The sequence below is a fragment of the Tiliqua scincoides genome, chromosome 1 (assembly GCF_035046505.1).
Source record: "Tiliqua scincoides isolate rTilSci1 chromosome 1, rTilSci1.hap2, whole genome shotgun sequence".
In the NCBI taxonomy this organism is placed as follows: Eukaryota; Metazoa; Chordata; class Lepidosauria; order Squamata; family Scincidae; genus Tiliqua; species Tiliqua scincoides.
The window spans coordinates 208,800,060-208,821,402 of NC_089821.1; the positions used below are offsets into that span (position 1 = coordinate 208,800,060).

At 44.1% G+C, this 21,343-nt stretch overlaps 1 protein-coding gene across 1 annotated transcript in view; it reads right to left on the minus strand.

Moving 5' to 3' along the window:
* IL20RA (interleukin 20 receptor subunit alpha) overlaps window positions 1-21,343 on the minus strand; it is a 36,365-nt gene that overhangs the window by 13,620 nt on the left and 1,402 nt on the right. Inside the window, exons 2-5 of the mRNA XM_066614947.1 lie at window positions 7,756-7,885; window positions 6,503-6,681; window positions 4,534-4,709; window positions 3,338-3,479 (exon numbers count right to left, since the gene is read on the minus strand). Coding sequence (XP_066471044.1) covers window positions 3,338-3,479; window positions 4,534-4,709; window positions 6,503-6,681; window positions 7,756-7,885 — 627 coding nt within the window. The remainder of the gene's footprint in view (window positions 1-3,337; window positions 3,480-4,533; window positions 4,710-6,502; window positions 6,682-7,755; window positions 7,886-21,343) is intronic.

The following is a 21,343-nucleotide window of genomic DNA, read 5'->3' on the forward strand; positions in this document are numbered from 1 at the left end:
GCCCGCACTGGACCGAACCAACTGTTCTCAGCATGAGGGTGACTGTTTGACCTCTCGCAAGAGCTGTGCAACAAGGGCTGCTTGCTGTTTGACATCTGAGATGCAGCAGCAGAGGCAAAGGAAACACTGGGCTTGCTTTGTGCAAGGCTTTTTATAGGCCTTGTGCGATTGCAAGCCCTTCTTTCATTCATATAAGTTCCATCTCTAATATATTCATTTATGTAAATTTATTCAAATTTTATTTCCGGCCAACACAGTGTCAGGGAGATGATGTGGCCCTCCTGCCAAAAAGTTTGGACACCCCTGTACTAGACCATACAAAATAAATTGCAATATCATATGCACAGCCTAAATGCAATGGCATCATTAGGGTCGGTTTAACCCCCATTAACTTTATTTATATAACAGTACAGGTCACCTAACATATCAGTAACCAACAAAAAACCAGCGGCTACCTGATGGCACTCACATAAATGAATAAGAGTTCTAGTATTAGCTCTGATACATGGAAATGAGAACCGACTCATACCAGCATCTTATTGGTCTCCGGCAGTGTCATAACACCACTTCATTGGCTCTTGGAACAATCAATCTCATTGGTCAGTTTTGAGTAAAGAAAATCTACTTTTTGTTACATAAGTCAGTTGTGTTTTTTTCCTGGTTAATTGGCCATAATATTTGATAAAACATAGAAATTTCAACATGGTTTGTTTCATTACATTCTGCATAACATTACCTTTTCAATGATATATAACACGGTTGTATTATCAATAAATACAAATTTTCCAAAAAGTTTTCAAAATTTTGGCCCCTAGTGGTTTCAGTTTCTTGAGAGTATCATCCGGGGCAGTCGTGCACTCAGTAGTGACACCACTGGAGTCATTAGTGACATTAGTGACATCACCATCCCCACCCCCCAATAAAAACTGTCCACATATAAGACAGCATTTTGTGAAATAGCATTTCTTCCAAAAATACATATGTAAGCAGTAAAATAATTATTCTCTGTTAACAGCTGGGTTAGATTCTTTTAAACTCTATATTTAGGCTGTTCTTCCATTGCAAGTTACTGAGGTCCCTGCCAGCAGATTCTTTCATTGCCTAATTTATGCCAATTATTAGAGATACATAGACTGCTAATAAGGACTAAGAAGGGCTGACTTGCTTGTTTCTAATAAAAGATTCAAAATTATGCTCTTCAGTATCAAAATGAAACCCAAAATGCGCCAATTTCATATTACAAAGATGAAAACAGCTTGCTGTAAAAGTGGGTTCGTTAAAATCATTCTTTAACCTGAATTAGGTGGAGCAGAAAATATATTAGAGATCTGTAGAATATGTGATTTTTGATTTTCCTTCCTCAACTGGTGGGAAGCTCAGGTCAGCCTGCCTTTGGAGGAAGAAGTATTTAGCAATTATGTAAAGGTTGGAGTGTATTGTAACAGAGAATATGTTTTCTAGTTTCCAAAAGGACAGAGAGCAGCTTCTTTTGAACAAAACATAACTATTTTCAGCACAACTTTAACAATAATTGTGGCCCAGAGTTACTAACTCGAAGAGAGGGTGCAAGGGAGGGCTCCAGGATGCAGGTCTCTTGTTGCCTTGTGTGCCCCCTAAGGCATCTGGTGGGCCACTGTGAGAGACAGGAAGCTGGACTAAATGAGCCTTTGGCCTGATCCAGCAGGGCTCTTCTTATGTAAGAGCCATCATACAAAATCCAAAGCATCCTTCCCAAAAGGAGACTTCCATATAATTGCAAATCCCATAATGTTGTAAATGCTGTTATGCAAGTGTAAAAGAATGCCTATGGCCCTTCTCCCTTAATATTAAGACTCAATTCACCATAAAAATAAATGGCTGAGACAATGCAGGCAGATCAGAAGGCACTTCTATGAAGAAGACCTGTAAAACTAGTGTACTTGTGGCAGTTGTAAGCTTGGGAGCACTGACAATCAATATGGAAAAGCAAAAACCTGGATACAAGCAAAAAAAATAAGTTAAATATACGCTTAATGCTATTTAATGGCCCAGTTCTATTCTTTGGCTCCGCCACTGGAACTAGTGACAGAGTGAGCCAGTGGCACAGTGAGCCTTATGGCATTGCAAATGACGTTATGGAAGTGTGTGGTGCTGCCACAGAAGCTGAGGAGCATCCTGCACATGGTGGCACTGAGAGGCCCCATTGACGTCAGTAATGTGGGTGGAAAAGGGCAGGGAGTGGGAGGAATGGGATGGATTGGAGAGGAGCAGGGGTGTGTTGAAGGTGGGAGAGGGTGTGTCTCAGCATACATCGCTTGCACCAGATGCTAACCCCACAAAGTCTCCCGACACGCCCTTCGTTTCTTCAGAATTGCGCCATCTATAGAGCTAGTACAGGTTCGAGAAGACCCATGTGATCACAGCATGCAGCACAACCTATTTTGGCGCAGCTGCATGCAATGGCAGGGGAAAGAATAGGATTGGACTGTCAGTTATGAAATCACTTTGGTAAATAAAATTGCAGTACTATTTTAAAATACAACCAGTGCTCATTTATGCCCGCCCTAGTGCCTTTGCCGTCTTTGGACAGGATATTTGAAAATGACTTTCTTGGCAGAATACTGTATGTACATTTCCATGACAGCCATGAATCCAACCATCTCAGAACACCCCAGAACACTCCCATGATTCCTCCTACATGCAAAAGTTGCCAAGATGAACTTTATAGATCTTTCTACCTACAGGCCGATACATCAGTTCCTGCAGTGGTTCCTTGCTGAACTCTATGTGATCATTCTCTGTGGTTCACCAGTTGGACAGGTTTGGATGACTCCTGGTCTCACCTGAGTAGCTCCATAAATAGCTGTCTCCACTAGTAGGTGGCACACTGCAAGAAGTATATGCAATGGCCTAACAGCACACCTGACCTGATCTTAACAACAGGTTATCAGACTTGTGAGGAGATTGCCACACAGGAGCAGTCTCCTTGAGTTATGGACAACTAAGTTACAGATAGCTGTGACAGCACTTTCACACAGGCACAGTAGTGTGGGCATGTACTGGCTGTTTTGAGATCTGTACGTTCCTACTTCCATACAGTCCTTTGGCAAAGAACAGTATGTATATTAGGGCCCAAGTATACATGGCTAGAGATAGTCTGCAATTGATTGTGTTATTCAAAAAGAGGTGTAGCTGAGGAGCAACGCTATATGCCTTTATAAAGCCAAGGGGTCTTTCGTTTTGATTTGTACAAGAGAAGTAGTTTGTTGTTTTTCTCATCTGCTTTTATCTATTTTAGGACCAACTCCACCCACTCTGCCTCCAGTATTCCCAGGGTATTTTGCAGTCCTTTGCTTACCTTTCAGAGTAGCAATGCAATTTTCTTTGGAATATCCACTAAGCAGAAGCGGGGTGATGTATACCTGCACTGTGACACAGTACACTGTATTTGACTCTAACTGGAGCACATCCAGTCTGTTGTTTTTAATACTGAACATCCACTAGAAGAAAGAAGATGGCATTTTTACATTTTTGACCTTCACTAATAATAATAATAATAATAATAATAATAATAATAATAATAATAATAATAATAATAATAATAATAAAGGTATTTATATACCGCCTTGCTTGGTCGTCAGATTTCTCCTCAGACTTTAATTCAAGGCGGTTTACATAGGCAGGCAATACTAAATCCCAATAGAGATTTTTACAATTGAAGAAAGGTTCTGTCTTTTAAGAACCACACAACATTTCAGATGCATCTTTTATGGTCTGTTATCACTTCCTGGCCTCCAGATTCCTCCCACGCAGGCTGACAAGCAGCTCCTTCATCTCTCCAAGAGCAGGTGGAATAACTCGGCTGGGCTTGTCAGCTGCTTCAAGGTCTCGCCATTCACGGTGCCGGTGGCCTCGAACTGGCGACCTTTGGATGTTATCTTCAGGCAAACGGAGGCTCAACCCCCTAGACCAGACCTCCTGCAGATCACAACACGCTGAAGAACCACCGAAAGACAGCAACTTTCTAACCATGGTTCCACTTGAGAACAATGATAAAATGAAAATGACATTTTCTCCCCACCTTCCCACTATGCTTCCCACTGTGCAACTCTTGCTGCACAGAGCTTTTCTCTGCGCATGATGCCTAACTCTGGAGACCCTGCCAGGCCCTGTTTCCACCTCTTTTTACTGCTTAGGAGGGGGAACACATTCTGGAGTGTATTAAACCAGCCCACAAGGAAAAGCATCTCCCTTCCACACAGAGACGTCTAGATCAGACTGCAGTTTCTGATGGCTGCTTTTAGTTTTGAAAAGAAATGGAAGAGGGGTTGAAGAAAAGAACTGTTGTGTAACTGACTGATCATCACATCTAGTTTGACCCTCACAGCACGCCCCATTATGCCTTGGCTTTCATCATGATCCTCTACCCACTCAGCTGCATATTTAGACAGCAGAACAATGAAGAAAAAGATCATCTTAGAAGTGGTCAAGTCTGGCTAATCAACCACCAGGTTTCATTGTTTAAAAGTGGTACCTACAACAGTTTAATCTGACCTTTTTCCTTATTGTTTTGTTGAATACAGAGACATTATATTGCAGGTCTGGGTATATTTGGTGCAAATACTCTGGTTTCTCTTTAGGATCTCCCTTCCATTTCTCTGGTGGAACCACAATGACTGAAATAGATGTTTCTGTTGAAGATATGGCAAATGCAGGTGGATCAATGTGAGCTGGAAAAACAAACATACATAGTGATTTATAACAACACAAAAGCAGCAACAGGCAACAGTGATAATATCCCCTCTGCTCCTGCAGATCCATTGTTGTGATCTCCTAAGGGCCACTGACTTCTTAAATTAAATACTCCTGTTCGTTTCCCTTGATCTTTAAAAGAAAGTGAAATATGCATTGTTTATATATACACGCATATAGTGAGTTTTAGACTTGTATTTCATAACCAGCAGACTCCCCACCCACCCACCTTCTGTCATACGTCCAAGTGGTTTTGACTCCAAAGGGAGTTTCAAAAACAGTTTCTGATCTGGGATGAGCGGCTGCTGTTCAAAGAGAACAAGTCATATTGGTGCAGGGTGAGCGTAAGCATTTCTTTGGAATGCAGCCATGGACTTCAGTGAGCTTTTTCAGAAATGTTAAAAAATGATACAAAATTACTGCTATCATATCAATGTGCATATAATGGGAATACAGTGCAGTGAGATGAGAGCTGCCATTAGAAATTTCAATAAAGGGAACAGATTGAAAAGTTTGTACAATGAAGATTATTATGCAAAAAAAGCATACAAACTACATGTAAACATGTTTAAATAGCCAAGAGGCAAAGGCAAATATTTGCAGAAGCTGTTGCTTCTCCACCATAGGTGAGAAAGCTCCAGTTGGACCTCTAGTGTTGGCAGGGCACTGCTCTTTCAAGGGCAATGGTCTGCTTCTAGAAGACAGTGCGTTTGGAAAGGGATTGAGAGCCCAGTCCTATGGGCTTGAATGCTGGTGATATGTGTGTACTGCTTGCGCTAGGTGTTGCAAACATGCCGTAAAGCATGTTTGTGGCACCCGACAAGGCAGGAGTGCCAGTGCTGGGCCTCAGCGCCACGAAGACGCTGCACAGGAGCCATCAACAGTAAGTAGCACCACTGGGCAGCGGTGCGGCTTTTCAGGGTGTGGGAAGGTTTTCCAGGGTAGGGGGAGGGTGGGGGAAGGGCGAAACAGGGGGAGGTACTGGTCCAAAAGGGGAGGGTGGAACCAGTTGAGGCCTCTTCCTCTTCCAGATCTTATGTCAGGTTGCAAAGTTGAGGCTTCTCAAGTCTGCACCAGCAAAATAGCTGGCGCAGACTCGGGTAGCCCCATTGCGGGGGCCAGGGTTTTACTTGGGGTAAGGAGATAAAGTCTCCTTCCCCTGAGGAAACCTCTGGCAGCCTCCCTGGCCCTGCTGGATACAGCAGTAGCCATTCTGGCACCGCTGTTCCTGGCTACCCTTCTCTTCGGTCTGTGGTGCACCCTGAGCTATATGCAACGACAGCCTGCGGGATCAGTCACTTATCAGTCACTGCATAAGTGAGTGATGGAGGTTGAGAACAGAACTTTGCCAATTTATGACCTGTTCTCATGACAAACAGTGTTACATGAGGACAAGACAAGGATTCAGGGGCCACATGAATTTGCCCACGCTTGTGCAGGCTCAAGAAGAAGATGATGGGCAAACAAACTGCCTAGATACAGCTTAATGCACTGTAGGAAAGGAATCACAGCTGGAACTTGTAAGCCCTGTTTATACTATCACTTGCTTTGCAACTACCTTTCATGCATATTTAAACAGACTTCCAAAAGATCTGTTATGTGAATATATCAAATATGTTTCAACTGAGCCTATTGCACAATTTTTGGCTTTGGCTGGTGTGCCCTGAAAGAAGTTCATTTGCAGCATGCAAACACCCAAAGCTAATTTCTTTCATCCAGAGTTTTTATTTCTCTGGTATGAACACAGGAAATGGCTTAGGTCTCTCCTTACAGTCTGTCAGTGGATTAAACCGCAGAGACTCTGCCCAGCTGGAACAGCTGCCACTTGAAAAGGCTTTTACGCTGGCATGGTATAGCTCTTTGTGGTTGTAGGTTTCAAGGGAGAGGTCACACCAGGTTCGACTTGTATTTTTGCATGATGAACTCTTTATCCATTTATTTGTGCCGTATCTGAATTTCAAAAGGTAAGGAAAAGAGAAATAACTGTTAGCATCCCCAAAACTTATATCAATATAATAAAATCAAATAGGCCAGGATACTTCTCTGTAATGATCCCATTATACTTTTGCAGGGGATCCACATCTGTCCAACTGAACTCAAGAGCTATCAACCTCGTGCATGCAGTGCTGCTCAATTTATAAATGGAGGCAGTGACCATACCCTCATTTTTTGATGTTAAGGTGCCTGCAATCTTTCCCCTAGACTTGGATCTTGCAGTGTTGTTCATATTTCATTCTCGACAAGGGACTGGACTTGAATATGGTTTGAAGATTGTAGCTGGTACAGAATTCTGGGATCTGCCTTTTGGCTACAGTAGGCTGGAGGGGACATAGTCACCAATTCCTTGCCCATCTGCACTGGTTGCTAGTTCTCATGAACTCAATTCAGGACTCAATCCTATCCAACTTTCCAGTGCTGATACAGCTGTTCCATGTGGGTGCATGCTGCATCCTGTGGTGGGGTGACAAATCGCAGATGTTTATTCCTTTACTTTGGGGCTGCACTGGTGCTGGAAAATTAGATAGGATTGGGTCTTCAAGGTGCTAATTCTGAACCTTTGAGGTCATAACCCTGTTTCTCTGAAAGATGGCCTTCTCCTACATATACTTCTCCAGGAATTGGTGAGGAGGCTCTGCTTCAAGTTCCCTCTTTCTCATTCTCAGGTGAGAATTCACTGCTAAGCTGAGCAGCTCAGGAGAAAAAGGAAGAGGGTTCTTGTATTGTCATACCCACAGAGATCCAACCTAGCATTGTAGACTTCCTCTTCTAGGAACTGGCAGGGAGTATGTATATGGTGAGACAAGGTAAGAGTCTCATGAGCATTCCTGGAGGTCCAGGATTGTTTTCAAGGAGCCAGTCCATTGATTGCATTTGCAGCAGCAGCAGCTTCCCATGCAATTATAGTGACCCCTCTCTCAGAGTTGTTGAAAAAACAATCACAATGTTGCATTTGCAACTCAAAAGTGCCAATGTACATAAATAACTTGTAATGGTAATGAAGGTAAATCAATGGTCAAAACGTACATTAAATACTTCACAGTATAACTCAATTCATCCTCTGCTATCCCTTCTGGTGGTAACCAATGCAAGATATTCTTCATATTTTTGGAGACAAAATGAACATTCCTAGGGCTGGGCAAAGTGCATGGTGATGCTGTTGGGAAAGGAAGCGAACAGGTTACAGCATATAGGAACAATCAGAAAAGAAAACCCATTAATAAGAGGCCATTATGATTAACACAACGATCTGTTAAATTTAGAAAATCCTTGTCAGGGCAGTGGAGGCAGAGGGACTCACCACTAGTGGACAGACGAGTTGTCCAGCACAAGGAGAGATAGGAAGTGTGAACTCCTGGATGACAAAATTCAACCTATATACTAAGTTCTTATCAGTCAATTTATTTGCTTCAGCCACAGGTAATCACACGAACAAGGTTGTTTACCTTTATTTATGCAATGATTCTATGTGGGCATGGGGGATATGCAGAGCCCTGAATACAAGATAGCTGCCCCTATTTATTATGTATAGTTGTAGAAAGATGGGAGCTTTGAGGAGACTATTTTTCTTACCTGGAAGTCGTAACTCAGTGGGAAGGACCCAAGAAGTTGCATTGCATTGTACCTAATGTACAACTGCTGACTCCAAAGTCAGTCCTTCCACAATGCAGTTATTATTAGACATTACAGTCATCAGGTTGTGAGGAAAACAGTGTTGACAGGATGGTGACAGAAGCTATTTATGGAGGGAGACCCCTTAAGGGTGCCAGCAGCAGATCCTGTCATTGGGGGTGAGGTGGAGGAAATGATTTTACTATTACAGTGTTGCCCATGAAGCAATTTCCAGGAGACCAGAATGGAGGAGATTGGCAGGACTACACATTGGAGCAGAGGTGCAAAGTGGCAGGAGCGGATTAGATTGATTAAAGGAGGATAATATCACAGACAAGAAAGACTGGTAACAGTACAGCAGCCCTTAAGTAATATCACGGAATGAAACAGCTGCCAAATTTGCCAAAAAGTATCATGCTTTGCTTTCAAAGTAAAAGTCAGACACTTGCAGCTAAACCAACATATAAGAGAACCTGGACCACAGTCCTTTGCAGATGAATGAAGTACAATGAAAGGGTTGGGGTCACACAACCTGCATACAGAATACAAAGCATTCTGCATAAAAACGTGATACAAAAAAGTTCATACTGTTGCCATGTGCTCTCCTCCCACTTCCCCAAGTGGTGAAAGAAATCCCAGGTGTGCAAACTGACAGCTTAAACCTATCCCTTACCATCCAGCACCCATAGAACACTGCTGCCAGATCATATGTTGCATGTTAGGTGGTGGGGAGGTGCGCAGACAGCCAGAGAGAGGTAAGGAAAAACCTTTGCTTGCCTCCTGATAGGTCAGTTGATTGTCCATGAGTCTCCTCAGACCCACACCAACGATTTCTCTGGTGTAAATCTGAAGAGAGTAAGGGGATGGGTTGGAAAATCTGGGATAGGATTCAGCATACTCTTTTGCCATTGAGATCTGCCCCTCCAGCCTGCTCCCCCCAACCTCCCCCAAACCCCCCACCCACACCGCCGCTGCCACCTGACCTGGTGAGTCTGGCACCCACACAGATCCACTGGAAGTTTTCTATAGACTGGCTTGAAGTGGAAAGAGCAAGCAAACCAAAATTTATTTTCTGAATATGTCTACCTAGTAATGCAGTTCCTATTGCTAGCTATTACATTGTCCCAGTAATTCTTACCATCTGCACTTGAATGATATGCCCACTGAATACAACCATAAGATCAAAACCCTGCATTCTGTAACTGTATCATAGGATCACAGACTTTTGAATAGCCATCAAAAGTGGAGTTAGCTACACACCAATGTATCAACTGCAGCATCAAATTCTGTTTTGAAAACACCCAGTTATAATCATAACTAATGGTTAAAAAATTACTCCGTAGTGGAGCACCTATCAGACTCTTTTGGGAAGCAGGGACACTATTCCTCCTGATCTTTCAGTGCCAAAAACAGGCCCTAAATGGTTGAGCAAAACATAATGAAGGTCTGATGTGGATAAATTCCTGTTACACATGCATCATGGATACTTGTAGAGCTTGCAGTTATGCATAATCAACAAAAGTTCAATTACAGCTAAATAACTTAAGATATGATGCCTAAAGGGCCTTGGTGACCTTTATCTCCATATCATTGTGTTCTGCCTTGCCTGGAATCTAGGGCTACCAACCCTCCAAGAATTCCCCGGAGTCTCCAAGAATCAGCATCAATTTCCAAGTGACTCCTGAAAGCAATCCTGAAGATTTTTTACAGGAACTTCCAACATTATGTCAGGATCCTGGAATCCAGTAAGAGTTGGTAATCCTACTTGAAAATGCTCTTGTATAATTCAGATGAATATCTTCCTAAATATCTCATGTTGACCAACTTGTCTGAAACAGGGTCAAGTTTCCAGGGAATAGGTGGAACCACAAGAGAAGTTAGGTGTAATCAACGAGACTTTTAAATGCCTAAGGCTAGCTAAAGACTATTTATTGGAACAGTGCTTTGACTTGCCTTATTATCTCTGGGTTTTGCCTCCTGGAACTTAACTCATCTTTCTCTTACAGAAACAAATAAAACCATTAAGGCCCAATTCATTACCTTCAAAATAATTTTAAAGGAAAAATTTTAGATCACTCCCACACACTCCAATAGTCTGAAAATGATTTCCAGTGAAGAGGGTGCATCTAGTCAGGCAGTGGAAGGGACCTCTCAATTTAGCACATAGTACAAGTCTGGTCTGATGATGTTTGGAACTTCAAATATCTTTTTATTTAACCCTTTAAATAGGTAGAGTATTGATACCTTGGCTTTCTGGAATTGCCCATCCCAACAGGCAAAACAGGTGGCTGCTTAAAATGGGAGAATTCTAAGGGCTCCAGGCTAATCAGAACATTCTCATTCAAGATGAAGATGCAGAACTAGAGCATTTTACAAGATAGCAAAGCAGCTCAGAATGATATTTCTAGAGCCCAACAATATGACCTTTCTAGGACCCACTTAATAATGTCACATGGAGCAAAGCCAGGCCTGGACTCTCATGTCAATTCTCCGTATTTCCAGTAGTTTCTCTGAACAAGTCTGGCTAAGTGGAGCAGTGAAAGGGAATTGTGTGGGAAGAATGGGAATAACCCCATAAACCTCAATGAGAGGAAGATTGCAATGTAATATTGCACAATTGTTCTCTGAGAACTTCTTGCAAAACAAGGGATGTTCACACTTATTCATTTCAATGAGGTTTCCCCATCAATTTACCCTGAATTATATCAGCACCTGCATTTTCATTTGGAACACTAATGAACATTCGCACCTTGTTTCTGAATAGCCAGGGGTGGTTATTATTATAATTAACAGTATTTATATACCGCTTTTCAACAGAAAGTTCACACAGCCGTTTACAGAGAAAAATCAAATATCAAATGGCTCGGAGTTTAATCTCTCTCTAACCTGCAAATTTTCTCACTAGATTTCACGTCTACAAAAGTCTTCATTCTGGGCAGAATCTTTCTCTTTTTGCATAAAGTTTGTAAGGAATGACACAGTACAAAGTTTCTAAAAAAAAAACAACACACAACCACAACCTGGAAGTTGGAACTTCAGGTCCAAGGCATCCCACACAAACAAACTGACACATTCCATTGGACCACATTGTAATAATACAGTCAGATGAGCAGAAAAAACTTCCAAGAAACTTCCCTGTGCTTTCTCCTGGCAGTAAATCGTTTGCTAAAAAACCAGCCCAGAGTGCCCAGGTTTGAGGGATATCAGACACCCAACCATACAAACATATTGAACACTAAATTAAACCAACCACCCAAACATAACGTAAGGGAATAAAGCAACATCTATTGAACTGCATACACACACCATGGGAACCTGCCATGAAGTCAGGCTTCCTCTCATATGTGTGCAAGGCAATATAGACATGTTCATTTGTCATTAGGGTTAACACAGTTCTATTCAATTACTGTGTAGCAGATTCTTCATGTGTCAAACAATCCTTACAGGCATCTAAATTTCTATGGCTTCTCCCCTGTGATGTCTTCCACATTTAACCATAGCAAAGAGCACTTCATCTGACATTAACAATTTGCATCACTGTGATCAGGCTCACCTCAGCTGTAGCACATGGACCTTTCAGGGGGAGCACTGAATGGGCCAATCACTCAGCTGGCATGGGATACAGGGTGTTCACTGCAGCAACCCCACATACACCCCCTGGCTTTTGCTTCATTGCTGCCGTGGCTGGCAGTAGGCTGCCTTTCTGTCCAACTGCCATGACAACATAAACCATCATGGAGTGAAGATGCTAGCCTGAGAGCAGAGAGGCCCCTCCCGTCTCAGGGCCCAATCCTATTTAGTTTTCTAGGGCTGGAGGGGGATGTCATGGAGACCTCCTCAAGGTAAGGGAATGTTTATTCCCTTACCTTGGGGCTGCTTTGCAGTTACATTGGTGCTGGAAACCAATTGGTGCGGTTACGTTGGTACATTGGATAGGGTTGGGCCCTCAGAGCCCCACCTTAAGAAGAGCTGAGGTAAGAAACAATGAGGGAGGTGAAGGAAGTAATTATTTCTTCCTAATTGGAAGACTGAAGAAAGACGAAGCAGCATCTGAATGGAAATTCACAAGTGGGGTTGCCAACCATCTGTTCCCAGCAAGGCTAATGTTCCAAGCAGCATGCAAGTTATCTAACAAATGGCCAACTAACAGGTGCCTGCGTAATCTGGTTGCACCAGTTGATTTGCTATCTGCCATGGAGTTGGCAAATCTATGGGGGCCTGATTGGAACAAGTAGGCCAGCATTCTTGTGGAGCAACAATTGGGCTCACAGTGGCCACTGCAGGCAGGAAGGCTATAGGTGTCCCTTGGGATCTGTATGATGCCTCACCTGTGGGGTAGCTGCCTGTGAGGAGCAAGGAGAAACACAGAGGGAGTAACAAGGAATAGACAACAGCATTAATCACACCTATTCTCATCTGAGCTGTAGTCTCATCTGAGCTTGTCTTTTCATCCGAGCTGTAATCACCCTGGTGGGGGCTTTAGAGCCTAAATCTATCCAATTTTCCAGGGCTTGTGCAACTGTGCCAATGGTGCATGCACTGCATCTTGTTGTGGGGCAGCAGTCGCAGAGGCCTCCTTAAGGTATGGAAACATTTGTTCCCTTATCTTGGGGCTGCATTACAGCTGCATCGGTGCTGGAAAATTAGATAGGATTGGGCCATCAGTACTGGAGTTGTTGTGTTGTGATTGACTGCCAAATGCAGTCTGTGTCCTATACTCCATTATAGAAAAGTGGACAGTGCAAGGGGGGCTGGCGGAAGGTGCAGTTGTTCCCTGTGGGGTTATTCTATATCAAAGTCAGTTCTGTTGTGGCCATAGCATTTTTCCTGCATCAGGGATGTCAGTCATCTGAATGGGGTTGTCCCTACTCCTACTTGTCCCTCCCACATTAAGCCCCAATCCCCATTTTGGGCCTCTCATCTGGTAGAGTTGCTCTGACATCCAGGTGGCATCTGAGTAACATTGGTGTGGCATTTTTCTGGCATTGTGGTGGCATCTGTAGTATGTCCATTGGTGGGAGACTTCTATGCCAGCAGGGCTGTTATTGCACCAGTGTAGAGATAGGCTGGATTATCTGGGCTCTAAATGCTGTTAGCAAAATCATCTGCCTGAGTGATCTGCCACTGATGTTTCTTCTATGGCTGAGAGGATATCCCACAACCAATCTAAGCTTCTCTGGGAAACGAGATTGCATCTTAACCCTATGCGATATATATTATCATTATTATTTACACTGGAATTAGGGTTGGAACTATTATGGCCAATCCTAACAAGGAGGTGTGCCAGTGGAACATGCATTCTGTGGGTGCACACTGTTGTGAAAGCACCATAAAATACTTTTCGACAACCCAAGGCCCAGGCATGCTAGTGGGAAGCAGGTAAGTCCAGCGCAAGGGTGGGGGAGGGTAAAGGTGTTGAATGGGGCAGGGGAGGGTGGAACAGGATGGTGATGGGGTGGGGTGTGGAGGTATATTGGAAGTCTTACCCCACTTGCCCATAATAGGATGATGTTGGTGTAGCTACTACAACAGTGTATGCCAGTGTTTTGTGCTGCAGCACTTTCACTGAACAGAGAATTAGAGCACCACATCTTTTTTATTTTCTTCATGTCCACCACTGCATTAATTTACGTCAGTGGTATTCAAACTAGTATTGTGTATCATGCCCCACTTCACTGAACGGTGAGAAGTCCCAGCGGCACAGCCAGGTTCTGGTTTCCTAGGGGGGTGAGTGCACAGGGGCTAAGGGCACAATTCTATGCATGTCTACTCAGAAGTAAGCCCTATTGTGCTTAATAGGACATACTCCCAGGAAAGTGTGGCTAGGATTGCAACCTTAAGCATCTTTGGAATATTTGCTTGATTTATCAATATAAAGTTTGAGCATTGGATGGCGGGAGATAGCAGAGCATGCCTTTCAAGCAATCAGCTGGCTGTGTCAGAGCCCAATCCTATGCATGCCTACTCTGAAGTAAGTCCCATTATAGTAAATAGGGCTTACTCCCGTGTAAGTATGGATAGGATTGCAGCCTCAATTCTGTGGGCATTTCTGCACGCAAGGTGCTTGTATTTCCTCCATTGCTTCACAACAGTCTTTCTTGACTCTCCCGCAGATCAAATTGTTGGCATCCTTCGGTCTCGGAAGACAATGGTATCACGCTCTGAATGGTGGTTCTGGAACAGTGTCCTCTCCAGTGCATGAAGCCTGGGTAAAGTAGATATGGAGGATAGACTGCTTCCCATGCAGCAAATCCCCCCTCTCCACGTCGCTGAAATGGTCCAATGGAAAGGTAGAGGCCAATACGGTTGGTTCCAGTGGCATTGTAGGAGCTGCCAGAACGTGACTGTGTTTAGCCATCAACTGCCTCAGGGACTCCGGCTCCGGATTTTGCCTCGAGGTTGACTCCTGAAGCCTTTTCCATAACTGGATGTAGCCACAAGGCAGTGGAAGTTTGGGATCAGAGTTTTCCTTCTCTCAGATGAACTGCCTTCCCAGGCTATCGAGTCCCATCTAGCCGGTGGCTGTTTAGTCTCCTCTTACGACAAGTACAGCCAAACTGAGGGCCTGTTTTTATCCCCAGCTCCCAGGGGAAATATGCAGATCAAATATGCCTGTCAGAAGCTGCCTCTCTCCTTCCCCATGTTGCACATTCATCAGGTATGAGGTATGGGGGAGGGGAGTTGCTTACCACTCTCAATCTCAGCCCTTCCCCCAAGTATGCTGTATGAAAGAGTCCTACTCTTTTAGGGAGAATTCCCATTAATGAAGTATCTTTGGACTATTAAGTGTCCCCTTTTGCAGCATCTAAGCAGTCTGGGTCTTGCTCTAGTGCCAGGTTCCTTCACACCTTAGATTTCCAGTTCGCAACACTATGGTCCAATTTGGATACTTATAAAATTGACCCCTTTAAGTGCATTTGCACTGTGCAAGAAACAAGAGTTCTGTTTCTTCCCAGACTTTCTAACTTCATCCTTCGGAGGGGAGGGAGTTTATTCAAACTACCCCCCTGTTTGCACTGCTAATAGTATTACATTTAAAGTCATAGTAATAGCACATATAGAAGGCCAATTCAGACACATACACTCTGAAAAGGGAGAGGGGGAAGGAGCAGTTCAGTCGTGGGCTAAAGTGCTCTTCTTCATGCTTCCTTGGCTGATTTGTCCCCCTCTCCCTTTTTTATTCCAGGGAGTGCAAGAAGTAGAAGCTAAAACATCATTAGGTGGGGAGGGGGCAGAATTTCAGATAGCGTCAGGTGCCAGGAGTTCTTGCCAGTTCAAATCCCTGAAGGGACTTCACTATTATCTATAGTTAATTTCTTCTTTCAAAAGTGATATTAGGTCAAGTTTGACCACAGAGCCCAAACAGATGTCCAATATCAAAGGACATCCAACAATTTGATCTGCAGGAGAGTCAAGATGTCCAATATCAAAGATGTCCATTGCATGTCTCAGGCCCAAGACATGCTGGAGCCTGAGCAACTTGCCAAATCCTAGTCCCCCCTTATGTGATGATCAAGGTGGGCTCAGCCATGAGGCAAGGTGAGGAAGGCTGTCCCAGGCTGCAGAAGGGGGAAGATGGCACCCTGTGCCCTTTCGCTGTGTCTGCGATCACCTCAACCAGCCTCCATTTGCCACTTACGTCTTTTTCTCTCTGTTCTTCTGCTCAATGTTTAGAAATACAGAAAAAGAGCAGGGCAGAAGACGGAAGCCCAGACAAGCACCACTCCATTTCTCTTTCTCCCAGCGACTTGTTCTGGGATCTGCCATGCCACTCCATTTCAAGGCAAACAACAGCAGAACAGGAAGCAGGCAAGTTGGGTGAGATGGGAGACTTGCCTCAAGTGCCACTGGGTGGTAGGGGAGAAGAAGGCAGTGGTGGTGATGATCCTTACCATGCCTGACTGGAAGCGGGTTGCTGCAGCCTCTCTCACAACAGAAGGGGAAGAATGACAACAGGGGCACCAGCAGAATGTCCATGGTATCCAGGTGCTATTTCCCCTTGGCCTGCTGGTTATGTATCAGCCTCTGCTCCTTCTCCTTGCATTCATAAAGGAAGAAAGAGAGATGGATGCTCTCCTCTCCTCCTCTTCCGCTTCACCCCCCTTTTCTTTTTCAATCCAAGGAGTGGGAGGAAGAAGAGGAACAGTGGAGTGATCGGGCAGATAGAAGCTGGTGCCCCCCAGTCAATCTGCTATCTGAGGCAAGCCCCACATTATGCCTTGTCAATCACCAAACCTGATCCAAGGTGATAAGTCAAAGACATTTGACTTATCTGCAATGCAAACGGCAATTTGCATGCTGCTCTAGTGGCAATTTATTTAATTGCAGCTTCTGCTGCCCTCCTCTAAAGAAAGTCAAGTGCTACACATGGAAAATATTCATTGCGTGACAACAGCCAAATGAAATAGTTTTGTGATCATTTTATCCCCAAATGGCTACTTGGTTTTTTCCCAAATCTCAGTCTGCAACAACATTTTTTCCACATAATTTTTACGAGCCTCTTAGAATTTGCAGTTGATGAATAATTTTCACACAGCTCAAATGCCAATTTATCAAAGCCTTACAGACTTTTCTTGGTGCTCTGACTTGATCAAGACATTGTACATAATTCCACAGTCATGCAGGTAACAAGTAGACCATATGAATACATTTTAAATTGAAATACAAAAAGGCTGACATTAAGGCTGCAGTCTTATGCCCACTTGTGTGGGAGTAAGTTCAGGTAACCATAAATAGAACTGCATAAATCAAGTACATTCAACTGACTAGAAATAGAAAAGCGCTAGTGAGAAGTAGCATATCTAACAGTTCGATCCTATCTAAACCCCCTCTCGCCGAAGCAGGCAGGCCACTGGAGAGCACGCTGCGTCCTGTGGGGGAACATTTTTTTCTCTTGCCCAGGGGAAGGGAAAGGCTCCACTGCCTGAATGGGACTGCACCAGCAATTTTGCTGGTGCATGTTTGAGTGAACTTAGGAATGTGGAACCAGGCCAGGAAGGGGGATAGGATATGGTGATGCTGCTACTGCAAATACCTTCCTGCCTTCCTGGCCTTAACACACTCCTTCCCTGCGCTGGTCTCTTCCCAGTTCCTCCCTGTCTGCCCCATCCCACACAGCCTCTGCCCCCGGCCTGCCCCCTGCTCTGACAACAGTGGTGGACTTTTCCTGGGCTGCTTGTGGCGGCAACCTGGTTATGGGAATGGGACATTGCCTTTTGCAACTGCTTTAAAGTAAGCTGTAAAGCAAGCAAGATCCCAAAGAATTTGGTCCTAAGTTGCCTACTATTTTTATCATTAGTTAGAGAATATTTCTATACAACTTTTCAACAAATTCACCAATGTCATAATACTTTTTCCTGAGTGTTCTAAGCATCTCATATTTCATACCACAACCCTGCCTGATATGCCACTGTTACCCACATATCACAAATGGAAGACTGAGGTCAGAGGTGTATCTAGGTCATTTGATACCCAGGGTCATAAATTTTTGACACCCCATACATTAATTACTATTTTCATATTTTTATACCACCCTTCCTTTAAGGAGCTCAGGGTGGTGTGCATGGTTCTTTTCCCTTTTTCGTCTTCACAACAACCCTGTGAGGTAGGTGAGGCTGAAAGACAGTAATAGTCATAACATGAAGTGAATAAGAATAATTACAGGAAATAAATAAGTGGATATTTCCTCACAAGCAATGGATGAATGTCAGTGCCCTCCCCTGCTATCACTCCTATGCACATAGTACTCAGTAACCTACTTCCCCTGCTTCTGGAGCCCAGGTCTGCCCACCTGGAAGAGGTGGCTCCAGAGGGCAGTCTAACAATGGGAGCCCAGGTCTACCTGGAATGGAGCTCTAGGCTTCAAGTTTGGGCAGGAGCCCAGATCTACCTGCCTGGAAGAAGTGGCTGGGAGCCCAGGTCTACCCAGCAGGTAGAAATGGGCTTCAAGTCCAGGCAGGAGCCTAGGACTACCCGCCTGGAAGAGATGGCTCCCAGAGGGCAGTCTCACAATGGAAACCCAAGTCAACCCGGTAGGTAGATCTGGGTTTCAAGTTCGGGTGGGAGCCCAGGTCTAACCATCTGGTTGACCTGGCCTCTGGAGTTAAGGTAGTACTCATGCCCCCCCAAACACAAACATTGGATCTATCCCTGTGTCACCTCCCCCAGGGTGTAACCTTACTAATGCCTCATTGGTTCCATGCTGGGTCATAATAGCATCTCATGGCTCTTAGAATAATCAGTCTCATTGGTCTGTTTTGAGTTAAAGAAGGCTTTTTATTACATAAGACAGTTGTATTTTTTTCTGGTTTTTTGGCCATAACTTTTGATAGAAGGGGGATATTTCACTCTGGTTTTTTCCCATTGCATTCTGCTGTAAATTACACATTCAATGGTGTACAGTATGATGGTTTTACTTCTAACCACAGCAATTTTTGCAATTTTTTTCACTAGTGGTGTCACCCCCGCCCAAGGATGGTACCCAGGGTGGAATGCTCCCTGCCCCCATTGGTTGAAGCTATGCCATTGGTTGAAGATTGTTGGTGAAGTTACTTGATTGGTTGGTGATAGTTGTATGAAGATACTTGGTGAAATTTCAGTCAGAGCAGATTTATAGCTCATGTACTTAACCATTGTATAGGAATTTTAAAAACCACCAACCCAGCATCAAAATAGCAGCAACAAACAGTAGAGCTGATCTGGATGATAAGTTCAACCAGACTTCTCCAATTTTATAATTATAAGTGAGGGAGCACACAGCTTCCATCCTCCCAGCACACTGTTCTGCCCCATATACTCAAGAGTTGGGGTATGTGTGGAATGTCCAAACTGCCCCAAGTTATACCACACCAGATGCCATGTGGGCCTTACTTTAAATTGCATGGTGGGTGGGACTGGTTAAATGCATCTTATTAAGTTGTCATTTGCAAGACTGCAGCTTGAAGAGCTAGTTATCTTGCATGGATTAAGCATCTCCTCCAAGAAACCTACAAAAGCTCTAAACCTCTACAAAGAGCAACCTCAATTCCACCTATCTGAATCTTATTATGAAATTACAAGCACTTTGATTGTATCATTATAGTATTTGTTCCACTCTAAACACATATTAAGTTGTTATTAACTTGTTAATAACACAATATTAAGATGAAATAATCATCTTAAAAGATCTTTTATTCATCTGAATCTGTCTAATGATTTGTTAAACTACAGGTGGAGCCTATTTATCTGTGTTAGTTCCATTCTGTGACTTGGTGCAATTAACAAAAAACACTTTTTTTGTTAAAACAAAAAACAATGGGAAGTAAGCCCCATTCCAGTCAATGGGGCTTACTCCCAGGAAAGTGTGGAGAGGATTGTAGGCTGTATCTCATGCTTTGCTTGGTGGGAAGGCTTGCTTGTGTCGGTGATTGCCTGCACCACATAACACCAGAACCAGGGGACATCCACTAAAATTGAGTGTTGGGAGAGTTAGAACAGACTAAAGAAAATATTTCTTTACTCAGCGTGTGGTTGGTCTGTGGAACTCCTTGCCACAGGATGTGGTGATGGCGTCTAGCCTGGACGCCTTTAAAAGGGGATTGGACAAGTTTCTGGAGGGAAAATCCATTACGGGTACAAGCCATGATGTGTATGCGCAACCTCCTGATTTTAGAAATGGGTTATGTCAGAATGCCAGATGCAAGGGAGGGCACCAGGATGAGGTCTCTTGTTATCTGGTGTGCTCCCTGGGGCATTTGGTGGGCCGCTGTGAGATCCAGGAAGCTGGACTAGATGGGCCTATGGCCTGATCCAGTGGGGCTGTTCTTATGTTCTTATGTTCACCATTGGGGGGGGGGTTGCTTGTGTCAGTGATTGCCTACACCATCTCAATGGGGGGGGGAATTTGGCAAACACACTCCCTGGGTTTTTTAAAGCAATCCCCTCTGTTACTACCACACCTGCCCCTGTGTGAGAGCATATGAGCGAGAAAGAGCGCAAGCTCTATCTTGCAGCATGCGTTCTAGTTACAGAGATTTTCAGCCCTCCCTTCCCCTCTTCAGCCTCTTTGCTGGCTCAGGGGCTCCAGGAGTGTTACTGTTCCTTTGCAAGGGGAACCTCTTCCAGGGCTCCAGGGCTATTTCCCTGCCTGGCGAGGCAGAGCCTTTTTGCAGTGTTTTGGGCTGCCTGGAAATGGAGCGAGACACCAGTGCAGGGCAAAGGAGGCAAAGGTGTGTGTGACTCTCGGTTCCCCCACCCCATTTGCGTTAAGACAAATCAGAAGATAAAAAATCCATGGATAAATAGGCTGCACCTGTATTTCATAATTTTATTCTTTTCACTTAGTCCCAAAAACTGTTTTTAGATCTACTGCTGGGGGCAGCACAGAACTTTAAAGATCACCACATGAGCGATGCCAACCCTGCTTTTGCTGAAATAAGAGGAATGTAGGCAGCAGGATGGATGGAAACACACTATTCTTTAAAATAAGATTTTAAAAATGCAACGTTAAGGTTCCCTTAAAAATAAGGTGATTTAAAATGAAATGCGGATGTAATTCAAACACATTCAGTGAAAGTCTACTTTTCTATGAAAACGAATGGGCACTTGCGAGGGAGAGGGAGAGCAACTGCTCTACTGCGAGGTGGTGACAGGTGGTTCAAATTCACCATCCCCTGGACAGGGCTCATGACTGAGAGCACAATCCTATCCATCCCCCCACTGATGCAGCAGTGCCAAAAAGTCTACTGCTGCATCACGCAAAGGGGGTCAGCCAGTTGTGGAGGTCTTCCCTTGGTTAGGGAATGTTCATCCCTTTTCCTGGGGTAAGCCTCTGCAGCATGGGGTGTTCTACTCAGACCTTTAGGATTTTAAAGGTAATACCCAGCATCTTCAATTGCGTATGGAAACAAACTGGCAACCAAAGCAGTGGGGGTAGCAGTGGCATGACTGTAAAGTCTTACCCCCCCCATCCTCCCACCTACCCCCAAATACTTTCACTGCAGCATTTTGCATCAGTTGAGATTTC